At 55.5% G+C, this 19,935-nt stretch overlaps 1 protein-coding gene across 8 annotated transcripts; it reads right to left on the reverse strand.

The window, feature by feature from the left end:
* Window positions 1–1,614: 1,614 nt before the first annotated feature.
* Window positions 1,615–15,887, reverse strand: UBTF (upstream binding transcription factor). Of its 8 annotated transcripts, none has more exons than XM_081027480.1 (21): window positions 15,617–15,720; window positions 12,544–12,668; window positions 10,838–11,013; window positions 10,204–10,287; window positions 9,954–10,109; window positions 7,600–7,664; window positions 7,199–7,319; window positions 6,735–6,845; window positions 6,267–6,400; window positions 5,992–6,133; window positions 5,662–5,703; window positions 5,439–5,552; window positions 5,197–5,352; window positions 4,674–4,829; window positions 4,462–4,572; window positions 3,954–4,042; window positions 3,668–3,857; window positions 2,850–2,897; window positions 2,678–2,749; window positions 2,445–2,588; window positions 1,615–2,351 (listed from the first exon to the last, which is right to left on the reverse strand). In XM_081027480.1, the coding sequence occupies exons 2-21, from the start codon at window positions 12,599–12,601 to the stop codon at window positions 2,226–2,228; spliced, it is 2,295 nt and encodes a 764-aa protein (XP_080883606.1). In that variant the 5' UTR covers window positions 12,602–12,668; window positions 15,617–15,720; the 3' UTR covers window positions 1,615–2,225. The 8 variants fall into 8 exon arrangements, with proteins under 8 accessions (XP_080883606.1, XP_080883603.1, XP_080883604.1 ...); XM_081027477.1 differs by lacking the exon at window positions 15,617–15,720 and adding an exon at window positions 15,148–15,396; XM_081027478.1 differs by lacking the exon at window positions 15,617–15,720 and adding an exon at window positions 13,834–13,958.
* Window positions 15,888–19,935: the final 4,048 nt, after the last annotated feature.

Here is a 19,935-nt window from a genome sequence, read left to right on the forward strand (position 1 = left end):
TTCAAGGGTCTTTCCACATTGAACCTGCTGGGTCACCTCGGTCCCTCAACCTTCATTGATTCCAGTGACCAGACAGCAGTCAAACCTTTGTTTTTCACTTTATTGTACAAAAAAAGGGAAAACAAAACTTCCACAGTTGGCTTTGAGCTTAGGCAGACCCCTCTAAGCCACTCCCTCCCACCTCCCATGATACAAATTCAAGTTGTGGTTGTTGTTGAAACCTACAAAAACACTCCTTAAATATTAGAAAAAAAAGGGGGGGGGGAAGCAGGGATCCTCCCACCCCAGCCATCCCATCCCAGTGCCAAAATGCACTCAGAGTGACCTCTTACAGCACCAACACCCCACCCCCACAGCCCTGTTTGTACTGTAAGAATTTTTCAATTTTTAAAACAGGAAAAAAGGCGCCCCATTCAAAGTTGTTTTTAAATGAAAACACATTCCACTAACAACAGCATAGGGCGCATTCGAACAGGGAATGGGGTTCTTTGCAGGGGTTCTCAGGAAGAAATAGAACATATGAACCCTTGTGCCTCATTTCCAGGATCAGAACAAAGGGGAGTGGGAGTGGAGAGTGTCCCTCCTGAGCTCTCCCCACCCCCAGCACCACATCCAAGGCAAAGCAAATTGTCTGCCTTCCTTTGGGACTGAGATCCACCTTTCCCACCCCACCTCCTAGGTGTAGTTCCCCCTCTTCGCCCATCCCTTGGCTTTCATTCAGAGGGCAAAGGTAGAATAGCACAGAGCCCCAATTAAATAGGTCAATGACATGATTGCGAAAAAAAAAATTAATCAAAAACAAAAAAACTGAGACAAGGTCGCTTGGCTTATTGTCTAGGAATCAGGGTACCAAAAATTTGGGGATGGTTAGGAAGGGTGAGAGGGACATCTGCAAAAGCAGCTTTTGCAGACCTCTTCCCCAGTTGTGGGTTTGGGGGGCGGGGTGCAGGAAGGGTGCAGGAAGGGAGCAGACCTGAGAAATCAAAGGAAATAGAGAAGGGGAGCTAGAGGATATGAGGGAAAGGCAGGAGGGATGGTAAGTTAAGAGCTTGCAACACATCTCTTGAAGCCCAAGTTCTGAGTCTAGGGTGGTCAGGCAACTCCTCAGATAAGATGGGGAGGCCTTACCCACCAAATAAAAGCTTTAAGGTTCACCCAGTCTGTCCCACTCCCCACTGTCCTGCTGGATACTGGAGACCAGCAGCAAGTCAGTCACATGGCCCTGGTAGTGGGAAGCTGGTAGAGGAAGCATCAGAGTGGCTTCAGTACACTCCCCAAAATTGAATCAGAGGTTAGGCAAAGCAGAGGATGTGGAGAAAGGGGCCACCCCAGCCTGTTCCCACTAGTATCACTGTCTCCCTGGCCCTCACAAACCCTTTTACCAGATTCAGACTGATGTGGGCTCCCCCTTCTTACACACACACACACACACACACACACACCTTTGCATACATCCACAGGTGCACCCATGCTATGTACAGGGGACACACACACACACACACACACACACACACACACACACACTTTCCCATACATATCAGGTTTTAAAAAAGTCCCAAACCTACCCCTAAACCCTCCCTCTCCCAGAAATGACAACAGAGACGGCAGCCGAGATCGGTAGGAAACGTCTCGTTGACAGCTCAGAGCTTAAAAAAAAATATATACACATATATAAAAAACACTTCTGCCCCCTCCCCCCATGAGTGGGTCCAGGCAGCTCCTTCCTGCAGGGAGCAGGGGAGAAGGCTATGAGGGAGTGCCTATTTTCTCATAGGCACCCAGCCTCCTCTCCCCACGTTCCCTGCCTCCAGTTCCAATGTAGGGGTCCAGGCAGCAAGCCCCTCTGGGAAGGGAGGGGTCTTCCCCAAGCTTCCACCCTCCCTTGGGTTGGGATGCAGGTATAGAGGGCCTCACTGAACGCTTTGGGACCCCCCCCACTCCCAGGTCCATTGTCCATGCCGGAACCACAGGTGCAGAGGGGTGGGCTGGGCCGGTCCAGTGGTGGCTCAGTCTGATGGTTGCGCTTCCTGGAGGGCCCCCCCAGGGCTGACGTCTCTGAGGCTGCAGAGTCCTGCTTTGGGCTCCTCCAGCCCCTCCCCCCCACCGTATTTTGTTTAAAAAAAGAAAGAAAGAAATTGGGGGAGGCTGGGGGCAGGGGACAGAAGAACAAGGGGGAAAAAACAAAGGCGGTCAGTGGGGAGGGGAGCCCCAAGTGGGGCCAAGCCTCAGTTGGAGTCAGAGTCCGAGGAGTCCCCTGAGGAGGAAGAGCTGGAGCTGCTGCCCTCGGACTCATTGTCTTCATCCTCATCCTCGTCCTCATCCTCGTCCTCATCCTCATCATCTTCCTCATTCTGGAAGGGGTATGGGGCAAGGAACACGCTGTCATCGGGTGGCTGTCCTGGCAGGGCCTTACCCCTCCCTCCCACCATGCCAGTCTGCCCCACCTCGTCCCCGTCCTCGCTCTCATCCTCGCTGCTGGACTCGGAGGAGTCCCCACCATCCTCAGAGGAGTCACCATTCTCATCATCATCTTCCTCTTCCTCTTCCTCCTCGTCATCCTCATCTTCATCCTCATCTTCCTCCGACTCCTGGGAGGGATGGGGTACATCAGTGGTTTCTGCCATGCCACTCCAGGCACCACCGATGCCCCTCCCCCCATCCGGTAGGTTCTCCTTACCGACTTGGACTGCAGGGTAGTCCGGCTGGACTTGGGGTTTGGGCCTCGCAGCTTAGTCATGCTCTTTCGTTTCTGCAGGAGATAGAAACGCCGATGAACGGAGTAGCCACGAGTTCCAAACAGCTCCCTCCCAATCACCCCCTAACCCGTGCCACCTTGCTCCCAGACTCACATTGGAGATGTATTCTTTATAGGCTGCGCGGTCCTGGGGAGACAGACTCTGGGGGAGACAGAGGAGGTCAGGGTTGGAACATTGCCCAAACTAATGCTGACCAAGTGCCAGACAGTGGGCCAAGCATTTACCCCAAAATTTACCCCTCCCGGTCTCCCCATACCTTGGGTCTCTACAGAGAAGGTCTGCGATCCGAGAACCCAGCTCCAATATTTCTGCTTAGGATGCCTGGAATCCTTTTCTAGCCAACCTGTCCTAAGACTATTGGTGTTCATGTCTCTCCTATTCTACTCAAATGGAGGCTGCAGCATCAGTGCCTTCAACTCAGAGAAGCCCCCCCCACCCCGGATGACCCCTCTATAGCCTGGCATCATCAATCCCACCCCAACATCAAGCCTGGAGCCACTGACGAGGCAGTATGGCGCTCGCCAAACTTCTGGAACACCTAAATCCTGCTATTTCCCTGGCTCCTTGGCTAACTTGCCTGGGTAGCTAGGGAGGGCATAAGTGACTCTCTCCACGTTACAGGTCTGATTGTTCAACCAAGACACAAAGGGGGAGCTCAGAGGCGGGGGACCAAGCTAGAGTCTAGGAGAGGTCCCCTGGTCCCAGCTGGGAGAAAAAGGCAGTTTGATTTGGATTTTTCTACTTAGTAGCTATGTGACCTGGGGTAAGTTACTTAACCTCTCTGAGCCTTGGTTTCCTTATCTTTGATAGAACTCATTACCCTGTAGGACTGCTGTGGCACTGAATGAAATCATGAGTGCAGACTAGCCAGCATGATGCCTCCCTTTCCCAAAGGTCCCCTGCCCTCTCACCTTGACCCAGAGGTCTAGGTGCACTTTGTACTGCTTCTGCTGCTCCTCGGCCAGCTTTTTGTAGTGCTCCTTCTGGCTCTGGGAGATGCGCTGCCAGCGGCTGCCAATCTCTACCATGCGCTCCTTCAGCGGCAGGTGATTCAGCTCCCCATTGGACAGCAGCTCCTGGGAGAACTTCTGGTAACCGTTCCTGGGAAGTGGGGGTGGTGCCGGGAGGGTCAGGATACCAACCAAGCAGCCCTCCAGCCCTGACCCTCCCCAAGTCCAGAGTGGGCTCCAAACTTACATGGGAGGCTTCTTGGGCTCTCCCTGGAACTTCATCTTCTTGGATGAGTTTGCAGCAGCTGGGGGTGCCCGCATCTCACTCAGCTCTCTCTGGGGGGGAACCCGGAAAAGTTATAGTCATCCTATGCCCAACATATTCCTACCGCCTGCCCCATGCCATCAGTGGCCTCTGCTGCTCTCCTGTATGTGCCAGGAAGGAGAAGAAACTGAGGCACAGCCAGGGAACTGCTTAACAACTCACACCCGAGTCAGGCACTGTAGTGTGAAAGTGCTGTGTTAATCGCACGTATGTAACTCACGCCATCACGTCCATTTTACTGATGCATTGCTGAAGCTCAGAAAAGGAAGAGACCTGTTCTGGGCCCCACAACCAAGGCCAAGACTTCAGGCTCCAAGCCAAGAAGTAAGGAAAGCTGCACACCCAAAAGGGGGCTGCCAAGGTTTAAGCGAAGGGAGGTGACCCCAGTTCCATCCCACCCCACTGCACTAACCAGCAGCTCCCTTCCTACCTCATATCGCTTTTGGTCTTCGGCCGCCTTCTTAATCCACATAAGTTTCTCCTTCTTCTCCATGTTATTCCAGGTCATCTCCATGGCTTTCAATGCCTTCACCCGGTCATTCTGGGGACAGACAAGGAGTCAGCTGTGGGAGGAGTCACCTGGCACTGGAGGAGGCCTGCGTGGACAGGCTGCAGAACAACCCCTTTCCCACTCTTTGCTACCTTAAAGCGGGCCAGGTAGTCGCCAATGACGCTCTGTTGCCAGATTTCCTCCGCTCTCTTGGGCGACTCAGGCAGCTTGCCCCGTTCCTCGCGCTCAGCGCCTGGCTTCCTCTCGGACTGTGCCTTCAGCGCTGCCTCGCGGGCCTTGTACTTGGCCTGCATAAAGGATGGCACGAAGCATCAGTCTTCCGGCCACCCCCAGGGGGCGCGCGTTCCCCATCCAGCAGTTGAAGGCTACCTCCCCCCCACCCGCCACTGCCGCCAAGGGTGGGACAAGCAGAGGCGTGGGCTGGTGCAGATGTCCCCAGCCTGAGGCTCAGCCCCGCCCACCAGCGCAGCTCCCCAGAGAGCCAACAGCTCTCAGCTGACAGCTTCCCGCCTTCCGGCTTGCTGGGCTCCCAGCCCCACCATTTGAGGGCAGGCACACGTGTGGCTCACACAGGGCAGGGGTGAGGAAGTACAGCCAGGCCCTAGGGGAGAAGCAGCCCACATTCAGCAGCCCCTCTGGTCTGGTCAGCCTGACCTTCTTCTTCTCTGATAAGTCGTTCCACATGCGGGCCAGCAGGCGGGTCAGCTCGCTCTCTGAGAGCTCTGGCCGTTCTTCTTGCAGCTGCCGCCGCTTCTCCTCAGAGAAGATGAACATGGCTGACACAGGTCTTTTGGGCTTCTCTGAGCCGCCCTGTAGATGTGCAAAGAGGGTCCACCGGGTGATGACGAGAGCCTGCCTTTCCCACTCCCACCCGCAAAGTGGTGCCCCCTGCCCACCTTGCCCCCTTCCTGGGAGGGCTTCTTGGAGGCTGGGCTGGTGGCTTGCTTCTTGTTGATGTTCAACATCTTCTCCTCCCCCAAGACCCGCTGCTGCTCCTCCTCAGGCAGGCTCTGGTCCAGGGAGAAGAGGTGCCTAGTTCACTCTCTGCTCCCAAGTTGTCCTGAGGGCCTTGCCCACCAATCCCCAGGCCTCTCTCTGCCCACTGCCTCACCCACTTACCTCTAGAAAACGGAGCAGTTCCACCTCATAGTCTTTCTTTTTCTGGGAAAGAAAAGGGGAGTCAGGGTCAGTCTGGGCGCAGGCTCACTGGAGACTCTCCAGTGCTGGGGATAGGAGCCCTCAGCAAGCCACCCAGAGCCTGGATAGGGCCTCATCTCCTTCCATAAATGGTAAGCATGAGGCCTGACACTATCTGTTGATCTACCCAGATGCTCAATCCAGAACAATACCAAGTGTGAAATGTGCCCAAGGGGCCAGACCTCATTTATCAAACCCCCAAGGGTCTCCAGGAGTTATCCCTCTCCAGGGGTGGTCCCCACCACAGCTCACCTGGTCGCACTTCTTGTGGTAGGCATCCTTCTCCTTCTGGGATAGCAGCTTCCACTGCTGGCTGCATAGCACCATGCGCTCTGTGCTGGGCACATCCTTCATGTTGGCCATCAGCTCTGCGCAGTACAGCGAGTAGCTGTTCCTATCAGAACCGTACCAAGGGAGGAGCGTCCCGGTGAGCTACAGGGTGGCCCAGGGCAGCAGGCCTCATTTCCGGAACCTGAGCCTAGCTGCCCACTTGCCCACTCACCCACCGACCCCAGGGCAGTGCTCACGGAGGTGGCTTGGTGGGTCGCCCATCAAACTTGTCCTTGAGCTGGCGTTCGGCCTTGGTGAGGGTGGACTTGGTGATACCCTCCTCACTGATGTTCAGCTCGGGGTGCTTCTGGATATAGTCACGCATAATCTCCTGCAGAGTGAGGTGGGGGGGGATGGAGGGCAACGGGGTGTGGGGTTAGCCCGGGCTGGGGAGGGGGGAGAGCCGCTGGGGAGGGGAGGCAGGGAGCAAAGCTGGGGGGTGGCCGTGTGTCTGCTGTGTCACACGAGAAGTGGTGCCCTGCCCTGCCCTAGCCTGAGATCTCATGGTGGGGTGGAGAAGGTAGGGGCAGAGGTAAGGGGCCTAGAAGGCCCCTCCCTCAATGGAGGGATGGGGAGTGACTGCCTCCTGCGGAGTGCGGAGGCCAGAGTCAGAGGGCAGAGGCTCGTGAAGAGCCGGATGGGGAGGAGCGCAGCGGAAGCCTAACCTCGTACTCCTTCCGCTGCTCCAGGGCCTTATGAATCCATTTCAGCCTCTTTTTGTCCGAGAGCTGAGACCACTGCTTCCCCAGGGAGTCCTTCACCTCCTTCGTAGTGGCCTGCAAACCAAAAGCCGTCAGACACACACAGGCAGCCAGGGGCACGGGGAAGGGAGGGGGTGGGGGGCACAGAGGCCCCGCCCCCTCAGGCCACAGGAGGTCACAGGAGTGTCCCCCACAGGCCAGGAGGGGAAAGCAGAGAGGCGGGGATCCCGCCTGGGTGCAAGGGGACAGGCTCACCCACACACACACACACACTCGCACGCCAGCTGGCCCAGGCCCTGTCCATGCAGCCCACCCCTGGGGAGGGGCCTCCTCTCCTGCTCCCCTGCACCATGCCCAGCCGAACTGGCGCGGCTCCCCCCTTGCCACCACCTGTGCCCTCTGCCCCCACCCCTTGGCCGGACACTCACATCTGGCCGCACTTTGAGATACACCTTCTTCTCGTGGGTGTACCACAGCTGCTGGGGGGTTTTGGGCTTCTCGGGGATGTCCGACTTCTTGGCATTCTGGATTAGGTCAGGGTGATCCTCTCTAGCCAGGGTATGGGGAGTAACAATCAGTGGGTGAAGGGAGCTCTTGCCAGGGCAGACCAAGCTAGCTGCCCCACCCACCAAGGCTCCTAGGCCTCTCTACTGGGGACTTGTGGGACAGCAGCTGCCTGTTCTGCCTTTGAGCATGACCCACTAGGGTCTACACGTGACTCATCCATCTTCCATGCCTCATGGCTGGAAAGCTCAAGGCTCTGGTCAGTGTTACCCTATCCTGTCATACCCAGCGCCCTGTGGCCCTCCTGTGGGCTCCACTGCCTTACCTGAATCGGGCCAGGTTTCTCTCGAACTCCTGTTTCTCCCTCTGGAAGTCCTGAATATATTTCATCTGGGGGGAGGAGGGGACGGGGTCATCCACAACCCAAGGCCTAAGCTACAAAAGCCACCGAGTCCTCCTTGCTAGCTATTTTGCCTCCCAGTTGGTGAGGTGGACGAATGGAGGATGGCATGAGCCTGCCTTCCAGTGGGTTGTGGGGGGGGACACATCCTACATCCTATTCCCTCCTTTCAAGAGAGTGAGAGTCCCAGAGGGGGGAACATGGCACTACCCAGTCACACAGTAAGCAGTGACAGGGCTGGGACTCCCCCCAAATCTACCCCTCAACCTTTCCCCAACACCTCAGAACTCCCATAAGAAGTCAGAAGGTGTAGGCCTTGCCTCTGCCGCTCCCTCCTCCCATGTCTGTGGCAGCTGATATTGGTCTGCCCCCTCAGAGGTAACCCACAGGGCCAGGGGCAGGCTGAGTCCTGCTTCCGAAGCACAAGGGGAGAGCATGTTGAAGGGAATCCAGAATGAATTCTTGCAACACAAATCACATCCTAAAAGATCTGTCTCCTACATTCGGATATTCCCCCCATCCACCACCTCTGGGTACCTGGTCATCCTTCACAATTCTGACACCATCCCCCTTCCCTCCTCAGCCACTGTTTTGCCTCTGGCGCTTGGTTTCCCTGCCTTGTCCTCCACCCCTTCCATTGGCCTGGCCCTCCCTTCCGACCATCACCTGACTCCACCCTGCATCTTTCCTACTACCTCTCCACACTCCTCACTCTACTTCCCTTCCAATCTCTTTCCCTTCTCCATCTACCTCCTGTCCAGGTTCCCACTCCGTGTCCTTTCCCAGATTCGTAAGAGTCAGCACTGGAAGGGGCCAGGGGCTCATGATGATCGAACCCAACCAGTTTCTCACAGAAGAGACACCAGGTGTAGGCAGAGGCAGCTACACTTTTCTAAGGTTCCCGTAGAAACCGGGAACAGAGCCCAGCCTGCTCTGCCCCAATCTCAGTCCTCCTCACACACAATAGCAGCTTTTCAAACTGGAAGGCATCACAAAGATCAGGCTGAGCCTCCACATCTCAGATAAGAGCAGGCCCGGAGAAGTAAAGTGACTTACCGAAGGTCATACACACAGCGATTCAGTAGGAGCCTGGAGAACAGGCCCAAGTCTCATGTCCCCAAGGCAGGCACCCTGTCCACCCTACCTCATGGTCTCTCCTGTCCCTCCTTGATCCTCGGACCCTCTGCCTCTTCCTCCCATCCCATGAGTGACTGGGTGTCGCATATACAGTCAACTCTGCAATATCCCCATCAAAGGGTCAAGAACAGCTCCAGCAATTCATGTTCCTGCTCAGCTCAAGCAGCTATTGCAGATAGCTGGTTTTACCCAGCCACGTTCACTCCTTTTTTGAGTCCAGAACCAAGGGCATGGGCGCCCGCAGCCAGGGTGGACTCGCAACCAGGCAAAAAGCTACTCACAGCGCGGCAGCTGGTGCCACCTCCCGAGAGCTGATTGTGGACAACTCGTTACTCCTGCTGCCCCTCACCACCTCTCCCTGGCTCCATCTTGCGGTCTAGCATCTCTTCTTTGTGTCCATTTCTCTCATGTCCCAGCTTCAATCTCCTCCAGTGCTTTGCTGCCTATTTCTCACTGTGCTTGATTGTGTCCACCCCTGCCTGGGAGGCTGAAGCAACCTCTGCTCAAGGTCATCAGCCTCAGGTAATCTGGGACAGCATGAGGCCATGAGGGACAACGTGTGTCCTTGTGCAAACATGTGTGCAAGGGGAGAGAAGCCCATCTAACGTGCAGAGGTAGCAGTAAGAAGAGCAGCATAGGAAACCTGGAGTACTAAACCCAAGTTCTGTTTTAGCATCATTAATTGTGTGACCTGGGGCACGATAACCCTCCTGCATGCCAGTTCCTTGCCCACAAAATCGGGATAATCTGTTCTCCTGGGGTTGCCTTTACGAGGATATTGCAAGCATCAAGTAAGACCATATCGGGATATGTCAAGACTAAAAAACTGCTGTGCCGGTCAGTGAGGATGGGTGCATGGGAGCAGAGCCGTATGAAAGAACGCTGTGGACCCGGGCTGATCTGAGCGTCTGCCTCAACCTGGGTTACACCTAAAACACTGCCCATCCCTGATGGTGTGTGGGCTTGGGAGGGGGAGATCACGTATGACTACCCAACACCCTACTCTGCTTTGTTGACCTGCCCACGTCCCTGATGCCAAGTTCCTCTAAGCCCCACCCCCTGTCCCTAACAGTTGGCCTACACCATACCAGCTGCTCCCAGCCTTTTCCCTCCCCCCCCTACTTTGGCCTCCCTCCCCCCACCTTCTTCTTCTCCGGCAGCTCCTTGTATTTCTTGGACAGAATCTTGGTCAGGTCCAAGTTGCTCATCTCAGGGTGAAGTTTCGCATACTTGGCCCGCTTCTCCATGAAGAAGCGGAAATAAGGGGTCAGAGGCTTCTTTGGGAAGTCCGGGTGTTTCTGGAAAGAGGGACAAGGACACAGTGAAGGTCAGATACCATCTATTCTTTGGACGACTCCTCTCCTACTTCTCGTGCTCCTCTTGGAAACTCACCTTGAGTTTTTTGCCTTTGTAAGGATTTTTAACATGTTCCTGAGCATCGAGGATCAATTCTGTCAATGTACGGAACTTCCTTACCTGGAAGAAAAAGGGAGGTGAGAGGAAGGGGAAGTTCAGAAGAGGGCCAACTACCCAGTAGCATACCCCCGTTTTCCAACGGGACTCCTCTACTTTCCACTAGACTGAATTTATTAAAAGAAAAGGGGCAGAGGCCAACAGCCACACAACTCAGACAGCCAGCCAGCCAGACACCGGCCCATGCCTATTGCACGGGACCAGGTAGTCAGTACACACCCAAGGACAGCAACAAGGTGACCAGCTGACCTCGACGTGGTTGTCCATGCCAGTATCTCACTCAATCCCCAGAACAGCTCAGGTGACAGAAGCTCCAAGATGATAACTATTCAAGGCCACACAGCTAGAAAGTGGCAGAACTGAGAGCTGTAGGCTGGGGCTGTCAACCATGCCACTTCCCAAAATGCAAAAGGGCGACCACATGAGCACTTCACCCAATCTTTCTCCTTCCTGTTTGTTGACTTCTATTTCATCTCCCCCATCAGGAAGGTTGAGGCCGTGCTCTGTATAGATGTGTGTTCGTATGTGTCAGGAAGAGGGGAGGACCACTTACCTCGTTAGAAATCTCCACCCATTTGAGTTTGCACATGTCTCCAGAGAAGTCTTTAAATGCTACTTTTTCCCAGTCCATATGTGACTCAGTGGTTTTAAACTTGGAGCTGTCATTGGATGGAAGGTTGTTCTTCATGCATTCTAGCAAAGTCAGCATGTCTTCCTGGGACCAGCGGTCTAGGTAGAAGAAAAGCAATCATGCCTGGCTCATGCGATCCCCTCATCTGTCCTTACGTGCTCAACTCTTCCTCCCCAGAGAATACCAGTCCCTGGTCACCTCTCATCTCCAAAACATGGCCTAGACCTAAGGAAAAACTGGCCATGTGGATTAGAACAGGAAATCAAGTCCAGACAGCATCACACCTAGAAAGCCAGACCTGAACTCAAGTTCAGCTTACTTCAAGCTATTATTATTTCTAACATGCCAGGCTGCCATGAGGTTACTCTTCATTGTAGGGAAGGGGAGGACATCAAGCTACTGTGATTTGGGGCCCTGTGGGAAAACAGCTAGCTTATCAGAGAGGGGAGAGAAATGAGGAGACAGCATTTCTAAATGTGTTAAGTTCAAGTCCAAATTCTAGGTGGGAAAAAAAACAACAAACAAACAAAAAAACCAAATTCTAGGTGGGTATCCTAAGTGTTCAATGACTGAGGGTGGGGTGTGAGCAGTAAGGAGAACCCAAAAAGATGTTTCTTTACAGCACACCTGTAAACTAACATTAGCAACATCACCCTCCTCCCTCTTAGCCTCTCAAGGAAGACTAAAGGATAATTTTGGGGCAAGAAAAATGGAGTTGAAATGGTTCTTCCATTTCCATAAAGGGCAGCTGTGAGGCAAGGCAGGCAGGCAGGCAAAGGCTTTCAGGGCCCTGTTCCAGGAATAACCTCCAGAATTCTGAGTTGTCTTCTCAGCCCGACTCTCAATGCAGGCAAAAAAGGGGAGTCTGCACCAGCTATTTCCAGCCATTGAAATGCAGCTCCAGTGAGACCTCTCTGGAGGGTGGCTACCCCTGAAGGTGAGCTGGGAGAACAGCTTATTCAAGGCTAGGAGTCAAAAAGACTCCTCATTTGCATTTACATCTGGTAACCTGGGGCAGGGTTTCTGTAGGGCAGGTCACATAAACCCATAATCCTCTCTCCTCTCAATGTCCCACAGGCATAGCGAGATGCTCAGCTTCATCCTGCCCCTGCCCCCATGCACGCTGGATCTGTACTGCAGGGGGTACCGTCTAGTTATGTACATAAATCTCGACTGGGAGTCTCAAACCACTAAAATACTATCTGCAACTATCTAACCGAAAACCTTGTCCTCTTAATAACAATTAAAAACCCCTGTAAATCCTTCCCAATCCCTCTCTTCTCCCCCTTCCTCCACATTCCTAGGACATCCTTCCTCCCATTCCAGGACACTGGAGGAGGACACACTCCTGAATGACTGGGAACCCCAGAAAGAAGACTTGCAGGGGCCTCCTTCTCCCTCTTCCTCTAATGAAGAATGGTGTGTGTGAAAAATACAAGCCCTAATAATTTGGATTTAGCCAAACCTCCAGTGTAAGGGATGTCTGACTTTTATAGACACCCTCCCCCCAATCTCAATTCAGAGAATGCAGACTGGAGAAACCCTTTAGAAGGGGAGTGGGCCTTGCACACAGCCATGTGGGAAAAAGAGGATTGAAGCTAGAGGGATGAGGGTGGGGGGACTCCTACCTTGGCCTTTGGGGGCGGCCATTTCCAGGTCTGTGGGGCAGTCGGCTTCTCCGTTCATTCTCCAGCCGTCCAGCCACCTCTTCGGTTGTGCTGGCCGGACAACCCAGGTTCAAAGCCAACTCCCCCTTTAGAAGAAATACCACCAGTCTCTACTCAGGTGGGCAGAGAGGTGAATATTTTTTATTCCTCCCTCCCCCAGAAGGGGGGGGTCCACAAGTCCCCACTCTTAGAGAGACCCTGCCAGGACCCTAGTAGACTTAATTGGGTGGGTGGGTGTGGGAGTGAGCTCCTCCTCTTCCTCCTAACCCCCTCCCCCCAGCCCCTGCAGCCAGGCTCGGCAGCGTGCGCCCTCCCCTGCCCACGCGAGAGACTGCTTCCAGCTCCCGCGCGCAGCTAGCGCCCTCCCTCCGCCCTCCTTCCCCCACCCCGGCAAAAAAAAAGAAAAAAAAAAAGAAAAAAAAAACTCCTCCTTCTCTGTGCGCCCGCCCCGGGGAGGCCCCAGGCCGAGGGCGGGGGAAGAGGAAGGGCGGGTAAAGGGCGCGCGCGGCCGCGGAAGCGGGCACGCGCCGCAGTCTCCTCCTCTCGCCTCCCCCCCGCTGGTTCCCCCCGCCTCCGCAACCCGGCGGGGACCCGGACGCAGCGCAGCCGCCGCCGGCCCCGGAGCTCAGCGGCCGCACCGCCCCCGGGGACCGGATCCGGATTCCCGCCGCTCCCCCCTCGGGCTCCCGACGCCGTCCCCGCCCGCTAGGGCGGACGAGCAGCCGGAGAGAAGCGGCCTAGGCTGCCCCCCGCCCCCGAGCCACTCACCCCGGCCAGAAGCGCCGCCGCAGCCCAGCCACCCCGACGCGCACGGAGGAACCCGGCGCAGAGGCGCAACCACGGCGGGAACCGCCGCCTCCTCCCCCGAGCTTGCGGCCCAGCCCCGCCGGCGCCCCCGCCCCGGCCTCCGGGGAGCCGAGCCAAGGAGAGGGCGGGAGGATGGCGGCTCGGAGGCGGGGGCGCAGCGCTCACCGGCCCCGATGCCCCCTCCGGCGGCCGTGGAGAACTACGCCTGCCGGCTCGGAGAAGCGCGGGCTTCTCCGCCCGCGGCCCGGGCTTTGCTCGGGCCTCGCTTCCTGCCCTCCCCTCCCCCGGCTCTCGGAGTCCTCTCCAGTGCCCTGGTTCTCCTCCCTCGCCCAGTTCCCTGTCCGGGGGTCGACCTGGGCCCTTTCCGTGCGTCCACTGCAACCGCGGTTCGCTCCCTGCCTCCTGGCCCCGACCCCGGCGCGCGTCCCAAGCCGCCTGGGTTACCCGATGCAGCGCGGCCTCCGGGCTTCCCGCTCCGGCGGCTCCCTCCCCGGCTCTGAGCGGCGGCGCCCTCCCCCGCTCGGCCGGGCACAGCCGCAGCTCCCTCCCGCGGCGGCAGCGGCTCCTCCTCCGGGCGCGGCGGCGGCGGCGCTGGGGCGGCGGCTGCTGCTGCTGCTGTGGCGGCGGCGGCTGTGGCTGCTGCCTGCTGCTCCTCGCGGCGAAAAGCACAAAGCACAGCGCCCTCCGCCTGCAGGCAGCCCGCCCGCCGCCCGCCCGCCGGCCCCGGCCTCAGCTCGCACACCCCCCGCCGCCGCCGCAGCCTCCGCCGCCGGAGCGGGGAGGAGGAGGAGGGAGAAGGGAGGAGGAGGAGCGGGAGGGGGGGCGGGAGAAGCGGGGCAGCGAGCGCGTCCTTCCCCGTGGAGCGCACACCGACCCCCGGGGAGCGAGCGCCAGCCCGCCCGCCTCGCCGGCTCCGCTCCCTCCCACAGCCAGCCCGGGCGGGCTCCGCGGGGGGCAGCTGGGAGGAGGGGCGGGAGCTGGGGGGACCCGGGCGGCCGAGGCGGAGGGAAGGAAGGAGGGGAGGGGGGTGGTGGTAGTGGTGGTGGTGGCGGTGGCGGCTGCTGCTGCCGCCGGGGAGGGGGGGGCCGGGGCAGGGAGACACGCAGCCGCCCGGATGGCGGCAGGGTCGGAGCCGAGGCGGGCGGGCGGGCGCCGAGAGCGACCTCGCCAGACCCGCGGGGGAACTAGCAGGCTCGACCGGCGCGGAAGAGAGGGCGCAAGGCGCGGCCACAGAGAGGGTGCCCGGAGGGCCTCCCGGCGGTCGGGGAGGCTCATGGGGTGCCCACGGCCCTGCTCCGGAGCTCTCCCCTAAGTCCTTCCAGTTCAGATGCGGGCTTCCACGCCAGCTTTCTCCCGCTCCCCTCTCCCGCCTCCCGGAACGGACGGTCCGCGTCCACCCTCATTCCCGGAGCACGGCCACCGGCTTGAGGCGCACGCACGCGGATCGCGGCGCAAGGCTTCGGCGCCTACCTCGCGGTCCCCTTGATACCGAACAGCACACAAACGAAACTTAAAAAAAAAAAAATTTATCCCCACAAAATGCCCTGCCTGCAAATTAAAAAAAAATAATAAGTCCGTTTGCTCCTTACATCTGGGAAAGGGCGAGGGGCCGACGGGCTCCGGCGGCGGAGCCTCTGGGAGCCGGTTCAATCCAGCCCGGAATGACTCCTCAGGCCTGCCTGGGCGCATGGAGATCGGCGCCGCCGCCACTAGCAGCAACCCTTCTCCCCCGAAATCGCGGCGCCGGGGCTCACTTACCCAGCGTGTGAATGGGAGCGCGGGCCAGGGGCACCTAGGGGTGCGGCGGGCCGAAAAGCCGAGCCGTAGCTCCGCCGCAGCCGACTCCGGGGCAGTGAGTCGCCAGACAAAGCCCGAGATGGCGAAGCGGAGCGACGGCTAATGGCGAGCCCCACGCGCCGCGCTCCGCCCGCCCCGCTCCGCCCGCCCGCCCGCCCGCCTCGGCGCAGCGCGGCGCCGCTCCGAGCGCTCGCCCGTCAGAGCCGCCTCGGCGCCGCCGCCTCCCGGGCCACCACGGCCTCTCCTGGCCCCTCCGCCTCCTCGGGGCAGCTCAGCCTCACCCTTTCCCTCCCACCGCGCTCGGGGATGCACGAAAATAAAGAAAAAGAAAAATGCTTTTTCTTTTCTTTTCTTTCTTTCTTTTTTTTTTTTTTGTTGGCAGGCGGGCGTGTTGAGACTTTTGGGTCTTTTGCCCCCAGCTTGCACTCACCTGCGGAGCCGCCGGGAGGGCTGGGGGTGGGGGCTCGCGGGGCTGGAGCCGGCGAGCGCGGGTTGAAAGCTAGCCAAGCTCTGCAGCGCCCGACCCGGGCGTGTACGCCGCCGCCAGTCCCCGCAGAGAAATCGTCCTCCTACCCCCGCCTCCATCGCTCTGCGTTTCTCTTCCAATCAGCCGGTAGCTTGGCGGCTCCTCCATTCTCCGGCCAAGCCCGCTGCCTAGAGCGAGCTCCATTCCATCTGCTCGCCTGGCTCCTCGCTCCCCTGCCGGGGCCGGCGAGGCGACGTGGGGCCGGAGGGGGATTTGCGAGGGAACCTGCCCGATTCCCGCTCCCATTGCTCCCTCCCCGCCGCCTCCTGCTTCTCTCCTGCGGCTTTCCAACTCTCCCTTGTCGCCACTGGTGTGTGTCTGTGTGCGCGTTTTTTTTTTTTTTTTATTGCTCTTTGCTTTTGCAACCCTGAAGCCAAAGCGGAGGGGGGAGAGCAATGGGAGGGGGGGTATTACAAAAAAAAAAAAAAGAAAGCTCTTAGGTTTGCAACACATTGAAAAACTGGGGGAGCACCCCGCCTGGTCCGATCTCGGTGCCCGGCGAGGGCCTTCCGGGTTTTAGAGCGAGTCTCTCGTCGTTCTCAATGCCCCTCACCTCCGCCGGCTTTAGGATCCGAGGAGTCCGAGCAAAAAGTTCTCCCCCTGGGCCGTAGCAAGGGGTGTCAGGGTGAGAGTTGGGATTTCTCTAGAAGCGGCAGCCATCCCTCGCACCCCGGCTTCGGTAGCTGGGCCGGGGTGGGGGTGGAAAGCAAAATCCCGATGGGTTTTCGAATGGGGCTTCCCCGGCAAAGTCGGAGCCTGGAGACCGCGCTGCGTGCATCTCCCTCTCGGTCTCTGCCTCCTGTCCCCTGCCAGCTCCCCCTTTAATTTTTTTTCCCCCCTCTCCTTTAATCTAATTTCTTCCAACTCCACCTTTGTTGTTAACCGGCGTCACGCCAGGATCAGCCAATCCCCGCCACGCAATCAGCTTGTCAAAAAGCCTTGGCCAGCCCTGGGAAAGCAGGCCGCGGGCGCTGTCCCCCCGCCCCCGCTCCCCGCTCCCCGCTCCCCGCTCCCTGCTCCCGCCAGCGGCAGGGAGCCGTGAGGGGAACCTGGCACCCGGGCCTCTCAGCCCAGAATCGCAGCGGGGCAGCCTCCGCGTAGGCCTCCCGCGGACCAGCATCCTGCGGCCCGGGATTGAAAGGTCTGGGCGGGGACCACGATCCACCCTCCCACTCCCGTCGGCTGTGGTTGTCTCTCTCTGTCTTCCCTCCTCAGAGGAAGGTTTATCTGGACGCAGGGAGCCAGAAGACTGTCTGAAAAATGCTTCCAACAGGCATGCCTACTGGCTGGGCCACCGCTCCCAGGGCAGCGCCATTGCTCCTGTTCCCAGGCCGCCAGTCAACCTCACCAACACTGCTCCTGACCATATCTCAGCCAGCTGGTTCACCAGCCCCTTTGGACTCCCCTGGCACACAGCCTTCTCCATCCTCACACAACGAAGGGCCTCACTGCTGCTGTAATTCCTCCTGTCTCCTGGGAGACATGAAATTCCTTTCCCAGGACTTCCACAGCCCACATCTGCCACGTTTCACAAACAGGGAGGAAAACCTGTCAAGATCTGGTGTATCCAGATTATTTAGTGGGCAGGGCCTGTAGGAGAGGCCGATTTACCGTAATGCTAATGGAGCTGAAGCTTTAGGGCCCCTCATTTGCAGGGCTCATCCAAGGCCCTGTACTTAATTTTGACTCATCACTCGGTAATTTTGTTAGAGACCCCCTTCCCCCGCCCGTCCATTTTTTTTTTTTTTTACAAGTTTCAGCCCCAGAAACCCAGTTCTGCCCTTGGAACATACACAGGGTATTTTGTGTGGGATCAAGCCATCTCACAGAGATTGATTTTCTTGTTTTGACTGGGAAATAGCAAAAGATTTGGAGTCAGAAGTCCCAGCTTCCCAACATCTCAGCTTCCCCACCTTGTTAATAGTGTGTGAATTTGATCAAATTTGTTAACCTCACTTGATCCCAGTTTCCTTATCTATAAAATTAGAATAGCAATCCTACATTCTCTGCTTTGCTCACCAGTGTTGGACAGTCAAGCAAGATGATATATGTAAAACTGTAAAATTCCCAACAATGTCACTTGCCACAATTACAGTGAGAGAAACTTAGACCCCAAGAAAGTTCCAAGTCTTCCACATGAAGATCTGGAGTCCAGGTGTCCTGGCTCCTGGCCCTGAACTTCTTGGCCAGGACAAAGCCTTTCGGTATATTGCTTTGGAATAAAACAGGATGAACGTAAATCATAAGAATGATTATTATTGATTTTTCATTCCTTGGGCATCAAAAATCATGGCTGGCACTCTTCCCACTTGGAAACTGATTGGCTTGTTTTACATCTATTGCGTCTCTGGTGAGGTCAGGATCTTAGGATTTGGGCTCTGGGCCAGAGCATGAGGGAATCTGCCCTTGGTCCTTTTTCTTTGCCTCGTCTCCCAATTCATCCTCCCCTCCCTTCCAGTTTTCTGCCCTGTGCCTTGGAGCAGAGCTTCAGCATTCCACAACCCCAGCCCAGGCTGGTGACAAGGCATAATCCTAGCTGCAAGTTTTCTCCACTTGGCCCCAGACTTTTCCTGAGTTGCCAGTATTCCAGCACCAGCTCATATAAAACCCCTAGTGTGCCTGGAATGCGTTAACCAAAGTGTGGTACTTTAAATCCTAGTGTATGTGGAGTAATTTTAGATGGTGTACAGAGGAATATATTATTTTCAAAGTTATGTGTTTTAATGTATCTTGGAAATGTTTTTAAATTTTTACTTAAGATAGTGACATACAGAATTCTTCCTGTCTTTTTGTTTTGGGGGCAGAAGGGAAGCTACTATCCCTTATTTATTTATTTTTATTTTTTAAATTGAGGTAGAACTTACAGATAATAAAGTATACACATCTTAAGTGTACAGTTTGATTAATTTTTACATGTGTATACATAGTCTACATGTCATATGTCTCTCTCTCTCTCCACACACACACACACACACACACACACACACACACACACAATCATGTAACCACCACCCAGATCAAGATGTTGAATATTTCTAGCATTTAGCAAGCCCACTCAAAGTCAATATTCCCCTCCAAATGTCACCAGTATTCTGAGCTCTATTGCCGTAAGTAAGTTTAGCCTATTTTTGGAGTTCATGTACGTGGAATCACACAGTATGTACTCTTTTACATCTGACCTCTCACTCAACATTGTGTTTGAGATTAATTTATGATGTTGCATGTAGTTTGTTTCTTTTCACTGCTATATAGTATTTCACTATATAAATATATCACAATTTATTCTTTTATTTCTAATGGGTATTTTGAGTTGTTTCCAGTTTTTACTATTATGGATGAAGCTGCTTCAAACATTCTTGTGCATACTTTTTGGTGTATATATGCATTCATTCCTCCTGGGTATATTTCCAGGAATGGAATTCTTGGATTAGGATGTAAATGCATATATTAGACATTAATAGATATTGCCAGTGTTTTTGGATTTTGGCCATTAGAATAATTGTGTAGTGATATCTCATTGTTTTAATTTGCAAATATTTTCTCCCAGTCTGTGGCTTGTCTTCTAATTTTCTTGATAGTGTCTTTCACAAAGAAGAACTTTTTTATTTTAATGAAAGTCCAGTTTATCAATTATATCTTTCGTGCTCCTGGTGTTGTATCTAAAAAGTCATCGCCACACCCGAGGTCACCTACCGTATTTCCCTGAAAATAAGACCTACCCTGAAAATAAGCCCCAGTTAAGATTGTCAGCCAAACGGCCGCATTTAGTATGTTATAACGATGTTCCAGAAGAAGGTGACGTGACTATATTTGAGTAAATGTAGATTGTTGTACATGAAAAAATAAGACATCCCCTGAAAACATGCCCTAATGCGTCTTTTGGAGCAAAAATTAATATAAGACCCGGTATTATTTTCAGGGAAATATGATATAAGACCTACTCTTATTTTCGGGGAAACATGTTAGGTTTTCTTCTATGTTATCTTCTGGGAGTTTTATAGTTTTGTGATTTACATTTAGGTGTGTGATCCATTTTGAGTTAGGTTTTGTGTGTGTGTGAGGGATATAAGATCTTTGTTTATTTTATTTTATTTTTTTGCACGAGCATGTCCAGTTGTTTCAGCATCATTTGTTGAAAAACAACTTTCTTTGCTCCATTGTATGGCCTTTGTTCCTTTGTCGAAGATCAGTAGACTGTATTAATGTGGGTCTATTTCTGGGCT

Source organism: Rhinolophus hipposideros (genome assembly GCF_964194185.1).
Source record: "Rhinolophus hipposideros genome assembly, chromosome: 20".
NCBI lineage: Eukaryota > Metazoa > Chordata > Mammalia > Chiroptera > Rhinolophidae > Rhinolophus > Rhinolophus hipposideros.

Excerpts from the sequence above, each read along its gene's own strand:
- UBTF (XM_081027480.1), bottom strand. The coding sequence starts at position 12,601 with ATGAACGGAGAAGCCGACTGCCCCACAGACCTGGAAATGGCCGCCCCC. Across the intron at positions 10,288-10,837 it reads GGGTGGAGATTTCTAACGAG|GTAAGGAAGTTCCGTACATT; the intron begins GTAAGTGGTCCT and ends TTTTTCTTCCAG. Across the intron at positions 2,750-2,849 it reads ATAAAGAATACATCTCCAAT|AAACGAAAGAGCATGACTAA; the intron begins GTGAGTCTGGGA and ends TATCTCCTGCAG.